The sequence below is a fragment of the Lutra lutra genome, chromosome 10 (assembly GCF_902655055.1).
Source record: "Lutra lutra chromosome 10, mLutLut1.2, whole genome shotgun sequence".
Lineage (NCBI taxonomy): Eukaryota > Metazoa > Chordata > Mammalia > Carnivora > Mustelidae > Lutra > Lutra lutra.
The window spans coordinates 76,547,053-76,570,024 of NC_062287.1; the positions used below are offsets into that span (position 1 = coordinate 76,547,053).

Genomic DNA, 22,972 nt, shown 5'->3' on the forward strand with positions numbered 1-22,972 from the left:
CAGTACTTCCCTCCCGTTAACCTTTTCTGAAATCAAAGCCTTTCCTTTTCCGCTTTCTTCCTCTTCATTCTCTCAACCTCCTTCCCCTTCATCCACTTCTAGTTAAGAGTCTGCAAAACTTTACCGTCCCTCTTGTAAACTCCTCCCTCTCCCCAAGCACCCTCTCCAACAATGCTAAGTCAGTTGTTTATAGGAGATCTGTTGTGGGGGGAAATAAGATCTGCATGTGCACAGGAACACCCATTTGGCCTCCTAGTGTTAAAATAAAGGCTCAGACAAGTCGGATGTGCCAGCCAGACGGGGGAAGTCCACCTTTCCCCCTCACCTAGCGCGGAGGTTCACAGACGCCAGGCTGGGAAGGAGCCCTTGTGGCTCCTTGCTTCCTTCCCCCAACCTCTTAGACGCGGGGACGCTGATTAGCTGCAGCTGGGGTCTAGTTAGCTCGGCCTTTGAAATCGGTCAATGGGTTCCTTCTCGAGGAATGCTCCCCACTAACTGCGGAGGAGGGGGTGGTGGCTGTGGTGGCCTTCTCCAACATGGGCGTCCTGGTTCTGACCGCCTAAGAGAAGGTAAGGGACAGATGTCTGAGGCATGGGACAGACAGCCTTTGCAAGCACGTAAGGGCCTTCTCACAAGCCTGTCTGGATGGGCTCTGGAAGGGGAAGGTAGCTTGAATTTCAGCCTGTGAAACTAAACTTTGGGCTTATTTCTTCACTTTAGTTCTAAACGCCCTGCATTTATGATGTGGACGGACTGTGCTTTACTGGAGATACAGTCATATGGCACAATTTCTTTTACCTGGTGCAAAAAGGTCATGTGATTGCCACTAAGTTTTCTAGAATCTTGGTAAGAAATCTTAGTTAAAGCTTCAGCTTACAGGTATGGTGAAATAGCAGGTCTTAGATTAATCGCAAGTACCTTATGTGTAATTTTAGAATTTTGATTCAAGGCTGCAAGTCTGTATTATTGACTTTTGGAGCCTTTGGAAGGCCAAAGTTACCTTGGTTGAAAACAATGAGGCTCTGACGATTTCTTTGCCAAGTTTTTTTTTAAAAAGCAGCTGATATTAAGGCTCTCTTGGTATCTTTGTGGTTTTGATACAGAGGCACAAACAGAATCCCAGTATTTCTTTTCATTTCTTCCCAGCAACAATCAGGATTTTCCACTTAGTGTTTTTAGACTAGAGAAAAGACTGGAGAGAAGGTGGAAAATACCTGCTGTCAAAATGAGTAAGGCTTGTGTAGTTTTTCTGTCCTAAATGTTTTCAGGGTCAGTTGGGTTTTTACTACTGTTCTCTCCTTATATGAGACTATATGCAACAGATACATATTCAAGACGGTGTAGAACTCTGCTAGCTCTCAACTGCATTATAGTTAAGTAAAACAGAAATCTTTGTATCATAAACAACATCAAAACCCCCAAAATGTTCTCATGAATTAAGGTTGACTTAATCAACTTAGATGAAATTTTGAGGTAAGCCCTTAGTCTAATTGATTCATGACTTTCAGATGGTTTTCTATTCAAATTGTGTTTCAAGTTAATCTGGTAGGGGTCCCAAAACCAGTGCTAAATCCTTTGGAAGAATGGATTAGTAGGATTTTAAAAAACTTGAAAGAAAATGCCATGAAAATATAAGAATCAATCCCCACTCAGTGTTAACTTTTGGGTCATGATTTGAGAAGGAGTTATTACAGTTATACCATCATTTAGTTCAAGAGAAATCATCACAGGACTGCAAGAAGAGAAAGATTTTCTCAGGGGGGGGATAGCATTCTTCTTTTTTTTTTTTTTTAAAGATTTTATTTATTTATTTGACAGAGAGAGATCACAAACAGGCAGAGAGGCAGGTAGAGAGAGAGGAGGAAGCAGGCTCGCTGCTGAGCAGAGAGCCCGATGCGGGGCTCAATCCCAGGACCCTGAGATCATGACCTGAGCCGAAGGCAGCGGCTTAACCCACTGAGCCACCCAGGTGCCCTGGAATAGCATTATTCTAAATTGGAGGCCAGGAGAGCTGAGTAGGATATTTTTAATGACTCTGTGAGTAAATAACCTTGTTACTTTGGGCAAAATATCTTAGGCCTCTAGTCTCTTACTAAAAACAAGGAATTTGGGATGCCTGGGTGGCTCAGTCAGTTAAGTGTCTGCCTTCAGCTCAAGTTATGATCTCAGGGTCCTGGAATTGAGTCCCACATCAGGCTCCTTGCTTAGCAGGGTCCTGCTTCTGCCTCTGCCTTCTGTTCTCCCTGCTTGTGCTTGCTCTCTTGTGTGCTCTCTCTCTCTCTCTGACAAATAAATAAATAAATAAATAAAATCATTAAAAAAATAGAAATCAGGAATTTGACTGCTATGTCTTCTAATGCTCTTTTGAGTTTAAAGATTTTACTATAGACTTAGAAAAATTGATAATGAGTATCATTTTGCCATTATTCTTGGTGCTTTTTTTTTTTTTTTAAATTTGTGGACAAGTTGTGCCTCTTAGCCAGCGTGTAGATCCACTTTTAAGATCTAGAATAATCTTTCTCATTAAATGTTAGACTGTTATTTTCTAATTAGGGCCTTAGGATAAGATTTGGCATTCATGACATTGGTTGAGAATATGTAGCTTTGTAGAGATGTTATTGGTTAGCCAAAATGAATCACAAAGGATGAAAGAGCTCAGAATGATGGAAAAGCCATCTAGAGTAGTCCTTGGTTATTGGTTCTTTGAATTTCAGTTGAAAGATAGCATTTTATCCTTCCAAATTTTGAAAGGGTGTTTGGCGTGTGGTGTTCTTTGTTAGCTTAATTTTTAATTTTTTAAAATGGTGTTATTGGCCTATAAATTTTCTTTCTTCATTGTTTCACACTCATAACACACAGAATTGAATAAGGATGAGGTCAGTGCTACAGATCAGAACAAAATTGGCCTTTGGGGATGGGGCCCTTGACTTCGGGTTCATTAGCTTTCTGTTTTAAATGGCTACTATTAAGGAGTCTGTGTGTGTGTGTATGTACGTGTGTGTGTATGTGTGTGTGTGTGTGTTGGTTGGGGTCTGTGTAGTGACACCCTTTCTCATTTACTTTGAAGGTACAGCGTTCCCTTATCTTTAACTGGTGTCAAAAATGAGGTATAATTTGTTACCAACTTTACTTTTAAAAACACATGTAAACATCTCATTTTAGAGCTTAACATTTCCTTCATCGCTTGGGGTTTCATCTGCGTCAATATGAAGAAAACTTTGGATTTTCCATTAATTACGGTTTTACTTAATCAACACTTTGTTTTTGTTTCTCTTTTGACTTTTTTAGTGATTTATAGTTCAATAAAATATTTCTATTTTGTTACAGAACTGTTTTTCTTTTTAAAATATGTCAATAGGAGTTTTATTTTGGTACATTTTCTATGAGGATGATTTGGGTTTAGCTATTACAGGGTATAAAATATAAACCAAAAAGTAGAACAAATATTTAATCTTCACAATTATATTTGAGGTATTAGCCTCCATTTTACATGCTGGAGAACTCCAGTACAAAGAAAAATTCATCCTACTGGAATAGAACAGCTATTAAATAGCTAGGTAGTAGAAGTATTTGACCCCACCACTTCTGATTCCCAATCTAATATTCTATCCATTAATCAGGCTTCTCAGTGGATCTCATAGTAGACAGTAGTGATATAATATTTATAATTTTACTCTCATTTTTCTTTCTTTCCATTTATTTTCCATGCAGTACATTTTTGATAACATGCCAGCAAAGTCTAGAGAGAGACTGGAAACCATCTTGATTGTAATCAAAGCACACCTCTGGGTGGCGAGAAAGCATACTTTTTTTTCAGAGTCAAAACTATGATGTCTTCAATGGGGATTCTGGAGCAACAGACTAAACAGTCTTTAAACATGTGATATTTTACTTATGGAGTCATTAATTTTTTTTCTTCTTCCCCCGGGCTAGTTCAGTCTCATCATATTCATAATGGTTATTCCAGAATCAGTTCTACTATGGAAAGAAAGAAAAAATAATACACACACACATTCTTTGAAGATTTCTGTATTAAGTTTCTGCATGTTTTTCCCTTTAAGTTTTATTTTTCTGAATTCCAAATCCTGAGGGTTGAGTTATTCGTTTTTAGAGAGACCCATACAGCTTGGAGAAGCCATAGTTCAGAGGGTCATAGAAGCATTTCAGTCCTTCTGTCTCCAAAACAATCGGCTTTGCTTAGTACTTATCAAAGTCACTTATCAAGCTTTTAAAATATTTAGATTATCTGAACTTCCATGGTAATATCTTTCAGTGTTTAGGTATATCATATAAAATGTTTTTCTTTCCCCCAAACCTAACTTTTTTTCTTCAAGTCTAATAGATCCTTAATCATTTTATTTCCCGTTTTTAAAAGCTACTCCTTGGCATCTCTTTTGGTTTTTGAAAACTTTTGAATAATTCAAAGGACCAGAAATGATCTTTCTGTTATAGTTTGTTCTTTGTGATCTAATTCAACTCATCCACTTGGTTAATGCTGAAAATTCTAAAAAGGTTACAATCTTGTACTGATCTTTTGTCTGAGTAATATAAATTTATTTGACTGTTATTTGTGCTTAATGAAATTAATGTTATTCATGTTTAGTCATTTCTGTTAGAAACTACTTCACCATGGGATAATTCTTCCACACTCCAGATTTTGATCCTAGCGGATTCATTTCCGTGTTTCTTACTCATGTCTCTGCCATATTTAAAATCGAAGACTTTCATGCAGTGACTTTCAGCTAAACCACAAAGTCATGCTAGGTTTGATGGTGATTTGAAATATGAAAGATGGATCAGTGGAACTTGGGTTGAAATCCTGATTTTTTCCCAAGACATGTAAACAGAAGAGCCCCTGTCTATGACAGTGACTCTAGGTCCCCGTATTTGGCAAGTGTTTAATTGTTTAACTTCTATCACCTGCTAATTAACCACTAAACCTTCTTTCTCCCACTTTTGCTTCCTGGGGAAATATAATCTTATTATTTTTCCCCTTTGTATATAATTTTGATTATGTCCAAAGCAGCATAACAAAAATTGCCTAATTACTCTGATTGTTTTTCTTACTAATCATCTATAAAGATCAGAAGATAGTTTGAATTACATTTCTGGCAAAATACAGGACACACTACATGAGAAATAAATGTGCCACTGTCAAGGAAAAGAAAAACTTCACTGTTAGAAGGACTGAGGGGAAGGATTGTGTCCCTCTGGCTCATTGAAACTGTTACATGCCATTAGGCTTACTGTAAACTATCCCTTGATGAATTCTTTGCTAGACAATGAGCTTAAGTATCTGAGGTGTCTTCTTGCTTTTACAGTGCAAAGTAGGATTCTGGTGCTTAAATGGAAGTTTGCAGAGCACATAATAGGATATAGGTAAAGTTACTGAACTACCACATCTCACTTTCAGGAAAGTAGTGGGAGAGATTGTGTCTTGAGAAGAAAAGCATTTTCGAGGTAACCCTTTTAAGATTTCAATTAGTTATTTAAATGTATGAATCATGTGCTTAAATGTATTATTACTTAAATGTTTGTTTCTGAGGCTAGCTAGCCTATAGGAATCCTAAACAGCCACAGGGAGATGTCTTGTTTCCTGGGACTGGACCTATTTTTAAAAGAACTGGAGCAAAAATTTTTAGATTTCTGGTATTTAATCACAGGGTTTGGACAAAGCTTCAGGACATTATATAAAAAATATGATGATTGACTCCAAAAAAATAGGCAATGATGACATTCTGGCTCCTGTAATGATGATTTAGTAACCTATGACAAAATGTATTAAAAATCTTTCACTTTTGCACTGGTTCACTTTAGATAATTAGATATATACAGATTTATAAAAAATGTTTTCAAAGATAATTAATGATTTTTTTTTCAGAAAGTTATCTGAAAGCATAATTGCTTTGGAAATGAAATTGCCTATGTTTTATGATTATACATTTATGACACTTTTTAGATATTGACTCAGGTTATCATCAGTCTTTTCTAATATTACACCAAAATGTTTGGGAAACCATCACATCTTGCAATTTTCTGAACACCAATGTTGTCTTATTTTTTTTTTTTCCAAAAGCAGACTTAAAAGGCAAAAAATTAACCTATGCTAAGAGAACTAGAGTATAATAAGTAGAAACAAATATTTCATAAAGAATAAAACTGACAGAAGTATATACAATTTATGTTGGTAAATTTAAAATACCATAAATCTTGAACTATAGCTGAAAGCCCCATTATATCTATCATACTCCTTGCCAGGTGCAAATATTTTCATTTTCATTAGTCATACTATATTTGGTTATTTCATATGCACTATTTGTATACAGAATACAGTCCTACACATTGTTAAACTGATGAGTTTGTTTACCTTAGCGACTTTAGTATTACTCCTGTAGTCTTAGGTCCTATAAATGATGCATGCAAAGTGCTACATTCAAGACCAAGTATATATTCAAACATCCTTTCTATAACCCACGCAGGGGACTGTGCCATCTATAAGGTGGTCGGGTTAATGAATCTGTTTTGTAAAATATATCATTCTGGAAAGAATAATGGTCTTAGAGTATGAAGACCCAGGTTCAAGCCTGACTCTGTCATGATCTAGTATATAAGATCTTGGTTGTCACTTACCCTCTCTTGTTTTTTATTTTATTTTATTTTATTTTGGTTGTTGTAGTTGTTTGTTTTTTTTTCGTTAATTCTAAGATGAGGAAAGTGTAGTAGGTATTCTTTGAAAAAGCATTTCCTTTCCTCTCTCCCTACCAGTTCTCTAAACTATGAGTCCATGATAGCTTACCCATATGCAAAGAACCAAGTGCTCCGCTTAATCTTCCAGGTAATAGTTTTAAGAGTAGGGATGCCTCTGAAAAACAATCTGAGGGTTTTGGAGGGGCGTGGGATGGGAGTTTGGGTGAGCCTGGTGGTGGGTATTATGGAGGGCACGTATTGCATGGAGCCCTGGGTGTGGTGCATAAACAATGAATTCTGGAACACTGAAAAGAAATTTAAAAAATTTAAAAAATTTTTAAAAATTTAAAAAAAATTTTTAAAAAATTAAAAAAAAAAAAAAAGAGTAGGGGTGCCTGGGTGGCTCAGTCAGTTAAGCCTCTGCCTTCCGCTCAGGTCATAATCCCAGGGTCCTAGGATCCAACCATGCATCAGGTGGTGAATCTGCTCCTCCCTCTCCCTCTGCCTGCAGCTCTGCCTACTTGTGCTCTCTATTATTCTGTCAAATAAATCAGTAAAATCTTTTAAAAAAAAAAAAAAAAGTAGTGATCCTAGGTTCACAGTAAATCGTGCAAATTATATCATTTCTTGTCCTCAGTACTAAAAATTCTGTGGAAATCTATGGTTCAGACATTAACCCAGATGTTGGGAGTTTACAATTTGGATACTAAAATTTTAATCAAGCCCTTTTTGTTACTTTTGAATAAGTGGAATATTTGCTTTAGAAGCTTTTTTCCAATGTGATGTTTTACATGAGCTTAGAGCTTAGTGTTTGATTTTTCTGTTTGACCTCAGATTGCTGCTGTTTCCTACCAGGTGGTTGGTCAAAAGGGATAGGCCCAGTACAGAAAAAGCAAACAGTGTCTCATGGGGTTTAATAATTAATAACCTGACCTGTCATCAAAACGTCCATGGACCTGGTTCCTTCCTATGTCATTGGCAAGAAGATTTTAACAAGAGACATCTATATAAAAAGCAACTGCTCTTTTGTTTCCAAAACAGGTTTTACGAGTGCATAAATAATGTGCACTGCTCTGAGCCCAAAAGTGCGCAGTGGACCCGGCCTGTCTGATATGCATCAGTATAGCCAATGGCTGGCCAGCAGACATGAGGCTAATTTGCTACCGATGAAAGAAGATCTGGCCTTGTGGTTAACCAATCTATTAGGTAAGGTTATAAGATCTCATTTGGGGAGCAAAGATAACAGGTTCCCCCCCCCCTCATGTCATGTCCTTCACCTAGGCATGTGACAGCAACTTGGGAAGAAAGATTTCATTATTTGTATTTTACGTCTGGGAAACCTGAAGAATGTGGAAAATTTAAAGGAATTTCTCAATATCTCTCACATGAACTGTGCTTACAATTCCAGTGTCATGCACTGAAAGGTGGAAATGTGTGGCCAGATCCCTTGTTTCATCTAGACGCTGATCTGATTGATCTTGGATTTCTCTTTCATGCAGCTGACCACTTTGGCCTGTTCTTTCGACATTGTACACAGACCACAGCCTGTGAAATCAGACTTCTAAAACTAGATTTCTTTGCCCTACTTTCGTAGCGCACCTTCTGAAACTGCTGAATGCCCACGCTTGAGAACAAAAACATCTATCCTCTGTCTAAATGAGCTAACTGGAGTCACCCAACCTTGAACTGAAATTTTTCTTCTCATTTCACTTTTATTTTTAAGTACTCTTCCAAAAGTTGTCTCTGAGAAACATGCTACCTCATATTAAGGCTGCCTCTCTTTCTTTCTTTCTTTCTTTTTTTTTTTTTTTACCATTTCTATAGTGCCAGCATATTCATAGGATATAATTTCAACCCTGTGCGAAATGGAGTCATGCATTTAAAGAGTCGTCATCTAGAGCAGTGCTGTTTTCATTAGTAGATTTTCCCAGAGAACAGGATGAAAACCTGAGGGAAGGACCCCCTTATGGACATATAAGAATAGAAGATTTGAATATTGAGTAAACATAGAATTTATATGGTGCTTTATTATTTGCAGAAGGGATTTCACTAACATTATTTTCTTATTTAAAAACTCCTTCAAGGCAAATATTTTTTTTTTCTCCCCACTTTCTAGCTGATGGAACTAAGGAGCTTAGTGAGGAGCACCCTGTTTATCTAAAGTCCTAGCAAGGTTTTAACAAGGTTTGGCAAGATTTTGGCACATTTCAGCAAGATGTTCCTTTTGCTCACCACGGCTCTGGGGTTTTGCGTGGCCACTGCATTTTTTTTTTTTTTTTTAAAGATTTTATTTATTTATTTGACAGAGAGAAAGAGATCACAAGTAGGCAGAGAGAGAGGGGGAAATAGGCTCCCTGGTGAGCAGGGAGCCTGATGCGGGGCTCAATCCCAGAACCCTGAGATCATGATCTGAGCCAAAGGCAGAGGCTTAACCCACTGATCCACCCAGGTGCCCCCGTTACATTTTTTTAAGCCTTCATCGTGAGGGTAGATGTCTCCTTTTTCCTCAGTGTGTACACCATTTTGACGACTCTGTGTAGTGCAGCCGAAGCTACTGCCTATGGCTGTGCAGGGTTCCTGCCACAGGATAAGGACAGAAATGCAGAAGACATTCCTGGGAAGACCCTGCACTATGCTATGGCATATATCCGCTAGAAGGAAGGGGCTACCCCTCTTCGTAAGACATCTGTACAAAGGAGGAGGTTTTATCTTCATCACATACAGGGAGTCAAATTTGTCTAGGCAGATGGATTTTTTTTTTCCTCTTCCTCTCCTTTTTTATTTCATTTTTTATTTTTTTGTCTCTCGAGGTTTCACTAATGTTTGTTATGTATGTGAGTAATTTATTATGAACTTTGAGCTGTCTTTAGCTGTGGGCTACCACAAGTACAGAAGCATAGAGTGGGAGTTACAAACACAGACATGAAATAGACTGCCTGCTGTGTTTGAACCCAGATCTGCCACTTACTAGCTATATGACCTTGGGCAAGTTACTTGACCTGTCTGTGCCTCAGTATCCTTTTTGGTAAAGTGGTAATAATGTTAGTGTCTCCTTTGTAGGGTTGCCGTGGGATTAAGTGATTACATTAGGTGTATCTCAGTGCTGGGCATATTGTAAATACTATACAGTTCTTCATTGTTATTCCATTTACAGAGTTCAGTGATATTGTTAATTTGATTGTGCGGGTAAGTTTGTATATTCAACAAACGTTTGAGCGTGCTGCAGCGTGATATATTAGTTCAAAAAATGGACTCTGGAATCAGAACACTTGAATTCAAATCTCAGTTCTGCCGTTACCCTCCTCTTATACTAGGCAAGTGTCTTAATGCAATGTGTCTCAGTGTTGTTATCCATAAAACAAGTATAATACTAATAACAACCTCATTGTTTGAAATTTGAATGAGATCCCCAGCTCTAGAACAAGACCTAGCACATTATAATCAACTAGCTGGTAAGTACTAACTATTTCGATTAACTGTGTTTCAGACACAATCCGCTAAGTACTGGAGAGTAAAATAGTGATTGGGAATAGAGTACCAGTTCTTATAGGGCTTGGAATAGATTGAAAAAGAAACATTTTAAATAAGGAAGTGAATAAATAATTCATTAATTAGACTTGCTTTTTTATTTTATATTTTTTAAGATTTTATTTATTTATTTGGTAGAGACACAGCGAGAAAAGGAACACAAGCAGAGGGAGTGGGAGAGAGAGAAGCAGGCTCCCAACTGAGCTGGGAGCCCGATGTGAGGCTCGATTCCAGGGCCCTGGGATCATGACCTGAGCTGAAGGCAGAGGCTTAACGACTGAGCCACCCAGGTGCCCCTAACTGGACTTATTTTAAACTTTAAAAGATATAGGTTGCAATAAGAATGTAAAAAGAAAGGGGGCGCCTGGGTGGCTCAGTGGGTTAAAGCCTCTGCCTTCGGCTCAGGTCATGATCTCAGGGTCCTGGGATTGAGCCCCGCATCGGGCTCTCTGCCCAGCAGGGAGCCTGCTTTCCTTCCTTGCTCTCTCCCTGCCTCTCTACCTACCTGTGATCTCTGTCTGTCAAATAAATTAAAAAAAAAAAAAAAGAATGTAAAAAGAAGGAAGTAGGAATGGATTAAAACATCAAAGGGCTTGGGGTGGGAGGATCCCTTTTAAAAAAACATATTTAATTGAGAACTGAAGAATAATTAATAGCTAGCCGGACAAAGCATGGGAGAAGAGCCCAAGTGGAAGGAATGGAATATGCTGAGATAGGAAGGAGCTTGGTACCTGGGAACTGAATGAAGACTGGCAATAACAGCAGTGATCAAGAGCGGGGAGAATTTCATGTGATGTTTGGGAGCTGGTTGCATACTGCTTTGAAGACAGTGTTAAGGAGCTTTATAATTTATTGTATGATCAAGGAGGAGCCTTTGAGATTGTGGGAAAGATTGTGATTAGAGTATACCCTAATTGTGTAGGCATGTTCCAATGTCCCATGTTCCAGTGTCCCAATGTCAAAGGCATTTCAGTTGGTGAATGTGATCCTTTACAGAGCAGTTTGATCAGGGTAAGCAGCCCACGACATCCTCAAAGAATAGAGAGTCAGTGTGTGTGTGTAATGGAAAGATCCTTGGACCAAAAGCCAGGAGACCTGGCTCCTAACTGGGTGTCAGGAGACCTGGCTTCTGATTCTGGCTTTGCCACTCAGTAGGAAATTTGCCCAGAGTCACTCAGCTATCTTTTTTGGGCTCTGTGTCCTCAACCATAAAATGAAGGGCTTGGAGTAGATGATCTCTAATGTCCTTTCCAGTTCCAAAAGTTTAGGTTTCCAAGAAATCCATCTCTTCAGACCCAGTTTGAGATCATCAATATGCATAAACAAGGAGCAAGTAATTTACATACATGAATACTCTTTCTTTTAAAGAGTAAGAAGAATAATTTTTTTTTTGAAGCTGGTAGTTGGTGACAAAAATGCAACTGATGGCTTGTGAATTTTTCTCAGAAAAGGAATCTTCAAGATACAGTCAAGTACAACCTTGCATTGACTTAAATTCATAAAAGTAGATAGATAATACCTTTCAAGTGAATATCCTCATGGTAACTTAGTAAGTAGACCAATAACTTGAGATGATTTTAAAGTGGTAAAACATATGGAGTTAAGAAAATACACTATGTACTAGAATGGTGAAAATAAGGAAGGGAGGAAAAAAATGTATGGTTATATTAGGAGATATTTTTATTATACATAATAGATACATTTAGAATTCACATAATTTGGAAATGGAACCATGAAAGTAAATTTTAAAATTATTTATTATTGACCATTTTATCACTTCACATATTTGCAAATGTACATTGTGTAGCTCTCTTTCAAGTCTTGTTTTTCATCTACTTGAAAGTTAGAGATGTTTTGAAAATAGTTTCAATGTTGATACTGTCTCCATGTAAAGTATCTGCATTTTTTGGATAGTAGAAATTTATATACTAAATTAAAGCTTTTAATTAGGTAATGATGTGGATCTACTTGTGGAATGGCTTTCTGTCTCTTTTTAGTAACACTTGATTGGAATATAACTTTTTTCCTTTTATATCTTTTAAAAGGAGTATTAATGGTTTTCTAAATTCATGTATTTCTGGTCCTATACATAAAATGTCAACTGGAAGATGTAGTTTCTTAAGGAACACTCAATGTGTATTCAGATTTTTTTGATAGATAAAAATGTTTGATAGAGAAGAAATTATTTCATTAGTTCATAGACCAATATTCACATTCATGCCATATATGGAGGTATAATATATAATTTTCAGGTGCTATATACTTACTTAATCAGTAACAATAATAAACACCACTTTACATTCTTAGGTATAGAATTAAGGCAACAATGGCAAATTTTTAAATTAAAATTCGTATTATTAGAATATTAAATTCCAGCTATGTTGCAATAAATTAACTAGTTAAGATGAATAAATAGTTATGGTAGTTGGGATTTGTTTATGAAATAGCATACCAACTTGATTCATGAGAAGATCATCACGTAATGTTTACTGTCTACTCACATATCCTTGGAGATATCTACTAATCTTGTTGAAAATAGTCTTCGTAGTCCAAGTACGTTTTCCGGTGGCTAGCACCTTGGTGCATTTTATGACCAACTTTCAGAAAAGACAACAAATGAATCCCAAAGACCCCTTTATTGTTACCTATGAAACATTTCTCTGGCCATTGTCCCCTGCTACATTAAATGTATACATTTCCACTTTATTTTCAGTCTTCTGTTTTGTTATTTTTGTTCATGAAGTTGCTATTGCCCATTTATTATTTAACTGTGCCCTTAGGACATATTTGAGTATCAAATAATTATACAAATAAGTCTTGGGGAGACATTTAATTGTTATTTTGAAAAAATAGCATGTTCTTAAATTAACAGTCCCAGATTATATAGTCCATCATGAGGCACATTATGAACTTCATGGTTACTGATGGAGTATTGAAGATTGTTGTTGACTTAACTTTGAAATGAATATATTAATGTAAATGATCTCAAATTGTTTATTTCACCTGTTGTTTCTTTGATCATTTGAAAATAATGGTCTACCTTTATTTTCAATTAGTATTTGCTAAATAACACTATGTAAAACATATGGCAATATATTTTTGAGAAAAGATTTTAGTTACTAAGCATCAAAGAAATTGACATTGTTTTTAAAGATTATAGATTTTTAGACTGTAAGGATATATGTATTTGGATATATGGACTTTGAGTAAATCATAAAATATATTACAAATTACTTAATGTTCAATTGATTTCATTTAAATTTAGAAATACATCATGGTAATTGATACTATGGTGATTTACCCTTTGTCTGACTTTCCCATATGCACAGAAAAGAAAATCCATTTGTGATATGCTTAATATAATCGATAAACAGTATTTCAAAAATTTCTGTTTTTTTTTAAATCAATCATATTTCAACATTAACCAGTTAAGCACCTATTTATTGGAGTTGCTGCTGTCAAATGCAACTGCTTTCTAATAAGTTCAGAACAACTTTTCTTCCTTCTTTTTCCTAAAGCCATTTACCAGATCCTTAGCCAGCCGAATTCTCAATATAGGCAATATAGATATAGACAATAAAAATTCCTTAGGAAAGGTGGTATTTTATGCTAGTTCAAAAGATTAAAGCATCAAATTTATGTTCACAAATTAACACCTTTCAGAGATGATAATGCCTCATTTTTTTTTTTTTTAACCCAACTCTTCCAACAGAAACAGCTTTGTCTTTTCTCGACATTAATGCCAGATAGATACTTTGAATCAGGGGAGAGCAGGTATTGATCTAGGTCTTCTGGATATAATGAATCATTTCCTATCTCCCTATCTTCAAGACCCCGAATAATCTTAAGACAGCAGATGAGTTGCTTTGGGTTCTCCAATTAGAGAAATATACTGGGATAGAGAAGGGCACTTGAGTCTGCAGTAGAGTTAGGTCCTGTCTACATCAGCTTAAGAGATAATATGCACCAGTTTTCTTCTGCAGGGAATCAGGACTTTCATCAGAGCATCCTGAATGACTTCCTCAGCCATTCTCTGATGTACACGGTGGACTGCTCTTCAGTCTTTAGCAACAGTACCTTTATCCCCAAGTGGTTTTTGTTATTGTTTCAGAAAGGTTTCGTTGGAGTTCTACAAAGAAAAAGACCACAGAATTAGGGAGACTGCTTTATTATAGAAAATAGTCATTGGTGCATTTAGCAAGTATTTGTTTTAAGTAGCCAAGCATAGAGGCTAAGAGCATTAGGCTCTAAACCTAGATATCATGGGTTAAAGATCCAGATTTATTGAGTAATTTTAAACAAATTACTTAATCTAATACCTCGGTTTCATCATCTGTAAAATGGGTATCATGATGGCACCCACTTCACAGATTGGTGAGGAGATTAAAAACATGGATACGTGTAAAGCGACTGGCATACAGTTAAACCTCGAATGTTAATTATTAGATGTTACTGTACCTTTAGGAACCTGTGTTTAGTACTGCTAACGTACTGGGAGGAAAACTTTCTTTCTCAGCAAAGTAGAAGATAAGAAGGATTCTTTTTCCAGGTGGATGCAGTCTAAAACACTACTGATTGATACTTAATCATTATGGAAATTATGGCAAGTGCATACTTCTGGGAAGAATGTACTGATGTGTATAAGCATGTGTGCTGATTTAGTTACTTGACAAAAAATTTCAGGCAGATCTTTGTTTCATATGATTGGGCCCCAGCATTTTATGAGAAAGTGACTAACCACAATCTTTAACCAAATTCCCTGATCTTTGTCTATTGGCAAGCTGTCAGTCGTGACTAAATTGGTGATATGAAGATGAAAGTCCACGATTATGAACTCAAGAAGTAAAAATATTACTACTAGACTGGGCTATTTTTTTTTTTTTTTAAGTAGGCTCCATGCCCAGCATGGAACCCAGCACAGGACTTGAACTCACGACCCTGAGATCAAGACCTATGCCGAGATCAAGAGTCAGAGGCTCAACCAACTGAGCCACCCCAGCACCCCTAGACTAGGTTATTTTAGATAAATCTTCAAGTTAATAGTCTTTACACTCCAGTGTGGGTCAGTTGGTACTCCAAGATTACTTAATTGTATCTAGTCATTGCCATATGTTTTTTGAAACATACCAATAACATGGAAGGACAGAGCTAGGGAAGAAGTGGTCCTACGATTCTAGAATCCTACTGCATCTAGTGGTTATAATCTAATGTGTCAAAAGAGCTACACAATTCTGATTAAAGAAGATCTGGTTTTGCCTAACAGAGATATTTAGCTTTTTATAATGTTTACTCAAGAAATTGTAATTAGTGCTTCATATAACTTGCTCTAATGGCCTTGTCATGGTTAAATTGAGCTAGCTTCATATAATGCTTTTTAAAAATTTTTTGGTAATATTAATGTAATAAGAATGAGGTAATATATAATTCTATATAAAAATTATATTGATCTCTTACAATTATAAAGTATGTTTAAAATAATTTTATGATTCTTTGGATGGAAAATATGTTATATATGAAGATTAGAAAAACTTCTCCATCTTGCATTTTCCCTTCATTTGAGGCAGTATGTTTCAACTATTATGTAACACTGTCTGTTTTAGCAAAAAAATCCACCTTGTAGAGCTATAAAATATACAGAATTGAAAGCTGACTCCTAATATATGTTTCATTAGATACAGATGTTTAATGTGAATTCTTCAAGTAGTCATAAAAATCAGAATAAATAAAAATTGTCAGGTATAATGCAAAAAGCAAAAATCATACCTTTTGGTGAATTGCTAATAACTTTTTAATGAAGGGCATTTTTCTTTTTATACTTTACAAGTTCTTTTAAATTCATTGTAATCATCTTGTCACTTAACATTATGAATAGAATCTTTAAATTGCCATGGAACATTACGGAATACAAATACCTAAGGCCTTTTTCAAATATAGAGAATCTTATAAGTAATTTATAAAGGAATCATTCAGCAATTTGGAGTAAAATCTACCTTCTTTACCTTGAAATCTAATTGGTAATTTTGAAAATATTTCTAATATTTACTTTTCATACTTATTTCCAAAATAACTTTCTTACTAGGGAATGCAGGCCAATATGGTGAATGCATAATACAAATTTTGTTGTGCTGACTTTTTTTTTTTTTTAAAGATTTTATTTATTTATTTGACAGAGAGATCACAAGCAGGCAGAGAGGCAGGCAGAGAGAGAGGAGGAAACAGGCTCCCTGCTGAGCAGAGAGCCCGATGGGGGGCTCGATCCCAGGACTCTGAGATCATGACCTGAGCCGAAGGCAGCGGCTTAACCCACTGAGCCACCCAGGCACCCTGTGCTGACTTTTTGTATCCTGAAAATATTACTTTTATTCCTGAATTAAGTTGAGCTGTGTACAATTTAAAAATAATAGTCGTTTTGTACAGGCTACCTCTGTGGTGAGTAGTTAGAGCTACTATGTTTTACCACCTGCAGAAGTCATTATCTTAACTGGGGGGGTTCAAATGCAAAGTATCCAGTGGGGGAAAAAGAACATTTTTAAAAAGGTAATTTTCTTTCCTTCTTTACCTGCCCTTCCCCCAAAACAGTCAAAAATTTTTTTCAAACAGATATTTCTTGAAATTCAAATATATTACATATTGAAAGTTGAAGTTTAAGCCAATAGTTTATCTGTTTTCCAGTTGGATTATATTTAAATGTTCATGGGTTTGAGCTACATGCATTTTTTTCTTAAGATAAAAGCTAATCCCATGAGATTCTCTGTCTAAAACTTTTTCTTTTTGCTTGAACTTAACTACTTTTTCCAAAAATAGTACCCAACATTTTCTCAAAGTTTTCCAGTAGTTTATTTCCTCATTTGTAACTTTACATGCTCACTGAACACATTTTTTAGGTGCCTACCAAGATAACAACATACTTAAATCTGTAGGAACACACAGTTACACACACACAGAGACATACAGACACAATATGTCCCAAGAGGTTTGAGGAAGACAAAACTTTACATAAAACATATTACTAGCAATAGAAGAGGTTTGATAAGTTGCCAAAATGAGTGATGCCCTTGGGTGCGACCACATAGAAAAGAGATCAGTATCCACTAGGAAAATCTCTTTCTGGATTTCTGATTAAAGGAAAGAGAGAACTTGGTCAGGTAGGTACAAGGGAGGAGGACATAGTAGGCAGGGGCCATGCCTGGAAGAAAGGCGCGGCAGTAAGATTGGGAAGTCTTGCTGGAGGAACTCTGAAGCCAGGGTGCAGACTAAGAATTGGGGGGAGTATAAGGATGTTAAATTAGAAAGGTGAATTAGAAGCATAAGGGTCAGTCTTTTGATACGTTCAAGTGGTTATATTTCATATTTTGGGTGGCAGAGAAGACTAGGGACTATACAATGAAGAAGAATATTGACCCAATGAGGCTGGTGTTTAGCAGTCATAATTTTAGCCATGAGTATGATGTGTATTGGAGAGAGAAGTTGAGGGTACAGTGAAGAGCCGTTGTTTTTGTTGTTAGAGGTTTAGGTATCAAATCATGAAAATTTTTATTAAGATTATGGTACCAGAAACAGAAAGAATCATGAATCTACAGTACTTGTGACTAATATGTTATAGGAAATTAAGCCAGGAAAATAAAATATGCCAAAACTTAGAAAATTAGAGTACCAGGAAAAGGAGAGAGCTTTGGGGGAAATGAATTTAAGAAGCATATAAGAAAAAAATTAGTTGGTTTATAAGGCTGAGGGAAAAAAAGGAATCAGGAGTGACAGGTATAGGGTAGAGGGTTTCTTTTGGAGGTGATAAAAATGTCCAGATTGTTTGTGGTGATGACTGCACAACTCTGTACTAAAAGCCACTGAATTATGCACTTCAAATGGGTGAATTGTAAGGCAGGTGAATTATGTCACAATAAAAATTACAAAATTAATTACAAAATTAAAGGGAAAAAAGAACAAAATATGTTTTGGGAGAATATAAGAAAGAAGACAACCTTTAACTGGTTAAATGTCAGGGATAGACAACTGTGACTAATGTTCAAATGAGTAGAAGCTGAGTGGTTTGGAGAAGAGAGAAGAGCAGAGATGAAGCTGATAATCCGTAGTTCAAAGAGGGTAGTAAGAAGATGGGTGGTGAGAGAGGTAGACTTTCTTTCAGAGTTTATCTCTTGTATTGGTTTTACCTGTAATATCGTAATCAGGGAAACAAACTCGATAGAACTTAGAAGTGCGATTTATGCATTGGCCATGCTAGTACAGTTGCCAATGGTGGCTGAATTTTGATGTACCTTCCTCTATTTCAAATTAAAGAGAAGAGAGCTTTGGTGTCTTATAACCAAAGACATAAGCAAAACACAGAATGCCTGTTCTGCTTTTGTCTTTGCCTTGCTGCCCAGAGTAACTGAACGGGCTATTGAGGATGAGAACTGAATGAATATCAGAGGTCAAATTGTACGATCATTGACAAAACTGGGTTTCATTGACTGGTTGGTTTTTATTCCTCTTGATTGCCAAGTGGTGGGACTCTCACGTAGGATATCACTTTGCCACTTTTACCATGAAATAAAACTTTAATGCAGTTGAAATTATGTTATGAAAATATAAAATGTTGAGATTCTTGCTGCCAAAGGAAAACATAAAATTCCAAAGAAACCATTCTTTTCCTTGAGTTCCCATCCCAGATATTTGTAACTCAACTGGAGTAGAAATTTTGGTGATAAAAACTGTGTCAAATTTGCTGGCATGAATGTCACCTTTGCACTGGGGAATGATTGTGTTTCTATAATGCTTCTCTTTGTTACTGCAGGGAAGGAGATTACAGCAGAAACTTTTATGGAAAAATTGGATAATGGTGCCTTGCTCTGTCAACTTGCAGAAACTGTTCAGGAGAAATTCAGAGAGAGCATGGATGTTAACAAGCCTCCAAAGGTAAAAGATCCCCAGGCAAAAATCATTCAGGGAGTGGATTTCATTTATGAAATGAACGGAGTTTAATTTTAGTATTTTGTTGTCAATGGGCGTATTAATATGTCTGTTAACAAAACAGAGAGGGTGCATTTTAATTAGACAACATATTATTTGTACTCTGATTACGTAAATTACATAATCCTTTCAGTAAGTCTAATTAACTAGAAGGTTATGGAAATTGATGGTATTGATACAAAACAAGGACTGTGTATAAACTGGTTTAGTCTGATGTATTGATTACAGATTTAGCACAGAAATATTTACGTCATCAGGAGATGAAAAAAAAATCTGGCCAAGAATGGTTTACTAAATAAATCTTTGTTTCCAAATAGATCATTATGGCAGATTATTAGAATAAAGTGTCTAGAGTGTATAATTTTTTTGTTTGTTTTAAATAAGTTGTAGCATTGAACTAAGTCCTTTGGACAGTTTTTTCCCCTGAGTGCTCAGATTTCTTTTCTGCATATATTATTTTTTTCTTTCTTTTTAAAATTTTATTTATTTGAGAGGAAAGAAAGAGATACAGAAAGAGAGCATGTGCTGTGCTCATGCGCTCTGGGCTGGAAGGGGGCAGTGACAGACAGAGAGGGAGGGAGAGAATTTCAACCAGACTCTCCACTGAGTTCAGAGACCAACCTGGGGCTCAGTCCCAGGACCCTGAGATCATGACCTGAGTCGGAATCAAGTGTGGACCCTTAATTGACTGAGCCACGCAAGTAGTCCCATATATTCTTTCATGATTATTATAAGCACATAATGAGAGTATGGTGCTTGATACTTTTTGAAGGAAAGAGATAGTTGACACTTCTCCTAATTTTTGATAGAGAAGGAAAAAGGTAAGAAAAAAAATCAGGTTAAAATAATGTTGAAAACAGCTTTAAATGAAACGAACAAGAAAATTGAAATCAATGAACTGAGTTAATGAGTAAAAAAAGAGTAAAGAAAAAAAAAAAAAGAGTGAAAACCTGCTGCTCCCGCTGCTTGTGTTCTCTCTCCCTCTCTGGCAAATAAATAAATTTTAAAAATCTAGGAAAAAAAAATAGAAAGAAAGAAACTGGCCTCTACTTCAACTTACAAAGGAGAAAACAACACCAAAGAGGAGGACAATTTACATAGAAGGTTCACTGTGAAATGATTCGTAAAGGGATAAAATTGCTGGGCCCAGATTCTTTGGAGAGTGTTATGTTAATTTGCATTGGTCCTAAAACTTCCATTTGATTTGCTTATTGTTAAGAACAGTGACCATTGGGGTGCCTGGGTGGGCTCAGTGGGTTAAAGCCTTTGCCTTCGGCTCAGGTCATGATCCCAGGGTCCTGGGATCTAGACCCACATGGGGCTCTCTGCTTAGCAGGAAGCCTGCTTCCTCCTCTCTCTCTGCCTGCCTCTCTGCCTACTTGTGATCTCTGTCTGTCAAATAAATAAATAAAATCTTAAAAAAAAAATAGAGACCATTGCCTCAGTGTTAAGGTCTTAAATCCTTCATAGTAACAGAGAATAAACAACTCTACAAAGGCTAGTGTAAGGTTTTCTGGTTTTGTTTTGCAAGCTTTTGCTTGATAAAACAGAGGCTGAGGAGCACCGGAGTGGCTCAGTCAGTTAAGCATCTTCCTTTGTCTCAGGTCATGATCCCAGGGTCCTGGGATGGAGCCCCATGTCAGGCTTTCTGCTCAGCAGGAAGTCTGCTCCTCCCTCTCCCTCTGCTTGCTCCTCCCCCTGTTTGTGTTCACTCTGTCTCTGTCACATAAATAAATCAAATCCTAAAAACAAGCAAACAAACAACCCCCCCCCACACCCAGAAGCTGAGATCCCCAAATAGAATTGTAATCCTAAAACCGTCAAGAGCAAGCCAACCCCCCAAAGCATTAGCCTGTAATTCGAAGGCTTAGGTGTCTTGAGCACATTTTGCTTGGGTTCCAGTTGTGTTATTTCCTAATTAGACACATCTATCCTTTGTTTCCATGCCCATAAAGTAGGAGTAATGATTATGCATATATACTTTCCAGAAAGCATGGCATGAAAAAGACTCTAGATAAATATTATTTCCCTTCCCAATGTGAAAGATTAAGAGCTCCCGATGAGAATTTTTGATTTGCTAGAAGAAACTAGAAGAAAAATTTAAGTACTTTGCGAATGTTCATAGTTGACATGATATATACAAATAGGTTGAAACTTTGCCCTAAATCTCTGTATGATAATATGTAATATTGAGAATAGTTATAGATCAAGATTTTGATAGCTGTTTTTCCTTTGAAACATTCATTTCAAATTATATCATTTTTATAATAAAACTATAAAACATAAAAAGAAACAAATTAAGCTTTCCTTTCAAAGTGAGTAAAAATGCAGCAAAGTTTTATTAAACTCAAAATACTTCCTTGACCCTAAGCCATTTGTTTAATTAAGTATAAAGTTTAAATTTATTCTGATTATGATAAATATATTTTAGTATAAAAACTCAACTGTGATAATTGAACAAATATAGATTTAAAAATACTCTTTATGACCTCACTTTCAGTGCTCAAAAAATCAAATTTAATCTGAGTTAGAAGTTGACACAATTACTCTTGACTGAATTACCTTCTGTGTCCTTGGCAGAATTATATATTTCACAACTTACTTCCAACAATATGCAGCTTAAATCAAAATAGCATGTGTCTTACTATATGAAAAAAATTCAAAGAAGGCTAGTTTTTCTTTTTTACATTTTATGAGAAATTTTTCAATAGATGAGAAGCCAAATGGCTAATACTTCACAGCTATTATGGGTCATAAATATAATTTTGTCAATCCATTCAGGTTTGACACAAGCATTTTCATAAGTCCAATATAATTTTGTTTTCAATCCATCTTTTGCCTAAAGCAGGAATAGACGTTATACGAAATTGCACATTTTGCTATTATTAAATTGAACTTTTAAACAAGAATAAATTTGCTAAAACCCAGATAGTTAGGTGTATATTGAACATTTATGATAGAAAAAAAAGGAGGATTTCAAATTGTGTATAAATAACCTGTAGGCTACAGTAGTGTGTGTGTGTGTGTGTGTGTGTGTGCGCGCACACGTGCGTAGGTAATTATTGTCCAGCTGGGCATTTTAAAATCTAGGAACAATAGTGGTAGAGACAGATAACTTGGTCAATACCTTTGATGAATTAGAGAAACTGTTACAGTTAGGGAGATGTTAAAACAGAATTACTATTAAGAAAATCAACTACGGGGTGCCTGGGTGGCTCAGTTGGTTTGGCGGCTGCCTTCGGCTTGGGTCATGATCCCTGCATCTTGGGATCGAGTCCCACAACCGGGCTCCCTGCTAGGCGGAGAGCCTGCGTCTCCCTCTCCCTCTACGTGCCGCTCTGCCTACTTGTGCTCTCTATTCCTCTGTCAAATAAATAAATCAAATCTTTAAAAAAAAAAAAAAAAAAAAAAAGAAAGAAAGAAAATCAACCACAAACTTGATCCCACCTAGAGTCACATCACAGGAAGCCCTTTGTAATTTTCTCCTAGCACTTAAATTTCACCCACTTGTTCTCACAGCAGTATTTTTACTCTTCCTGATTGATCTTTAATTTGGAGAATTTACAGCTGTGTAAACACATTTGAGCAAGGAAGTTATGCCTGGTATGTGTGAAGTATGTCCATGTTAAGAGTGACTTAAACACTCCTAATATTTGCAAGTGTATTTAATAAAGACATTAGACAGTTTACGTATTTAATATTTTAGTTATAAATCCATGAGTCATATCCTATTATGGCTTGATAAAACGCTGTGAATGAAAATAGATGATATCCTATGATTTTTTTCTTT

The 22,972-nt window shown here is 36.2% G+C and overlaps 1 protein-coding gene across 2 annotated transcripts in view; it reads left to right on the forward strand.

Moving 5' to 3' along the window:
- Nucleotides 1–22,972, forward strand: part of GAS2 (growth arrest specific 2) — a 126,820-nt gene that overhangs the window by 1,158 nt on the left and 102,690 nt on the right. The window contains exons 1-3 of one of the 2 annotated variants that reach the window (XM_047693972.1): nucleotides 288–569; nucleotides 7,729–7,893; nucleotides 19,007–19,128. In XM_047693972.1, the coding sequence (XP_047549928.1) occupies nucleotides 7,749–7,893; nucleotides 19,007–19,128 (267 nt within the window). In that variant the 5' untranslated portion in view covers nucleotides 288–569; nucleotides 7,729–7,748. Of the gene's footprint in view, nucleotides 1–287; nucleotides 570–7,728; nucleotides 7,894–19,006; nucleotides 19,129–22,972 lie in introns of those variants that run through there. The other variant, XM_047693973.1, reaches the window with a different exon arrangement.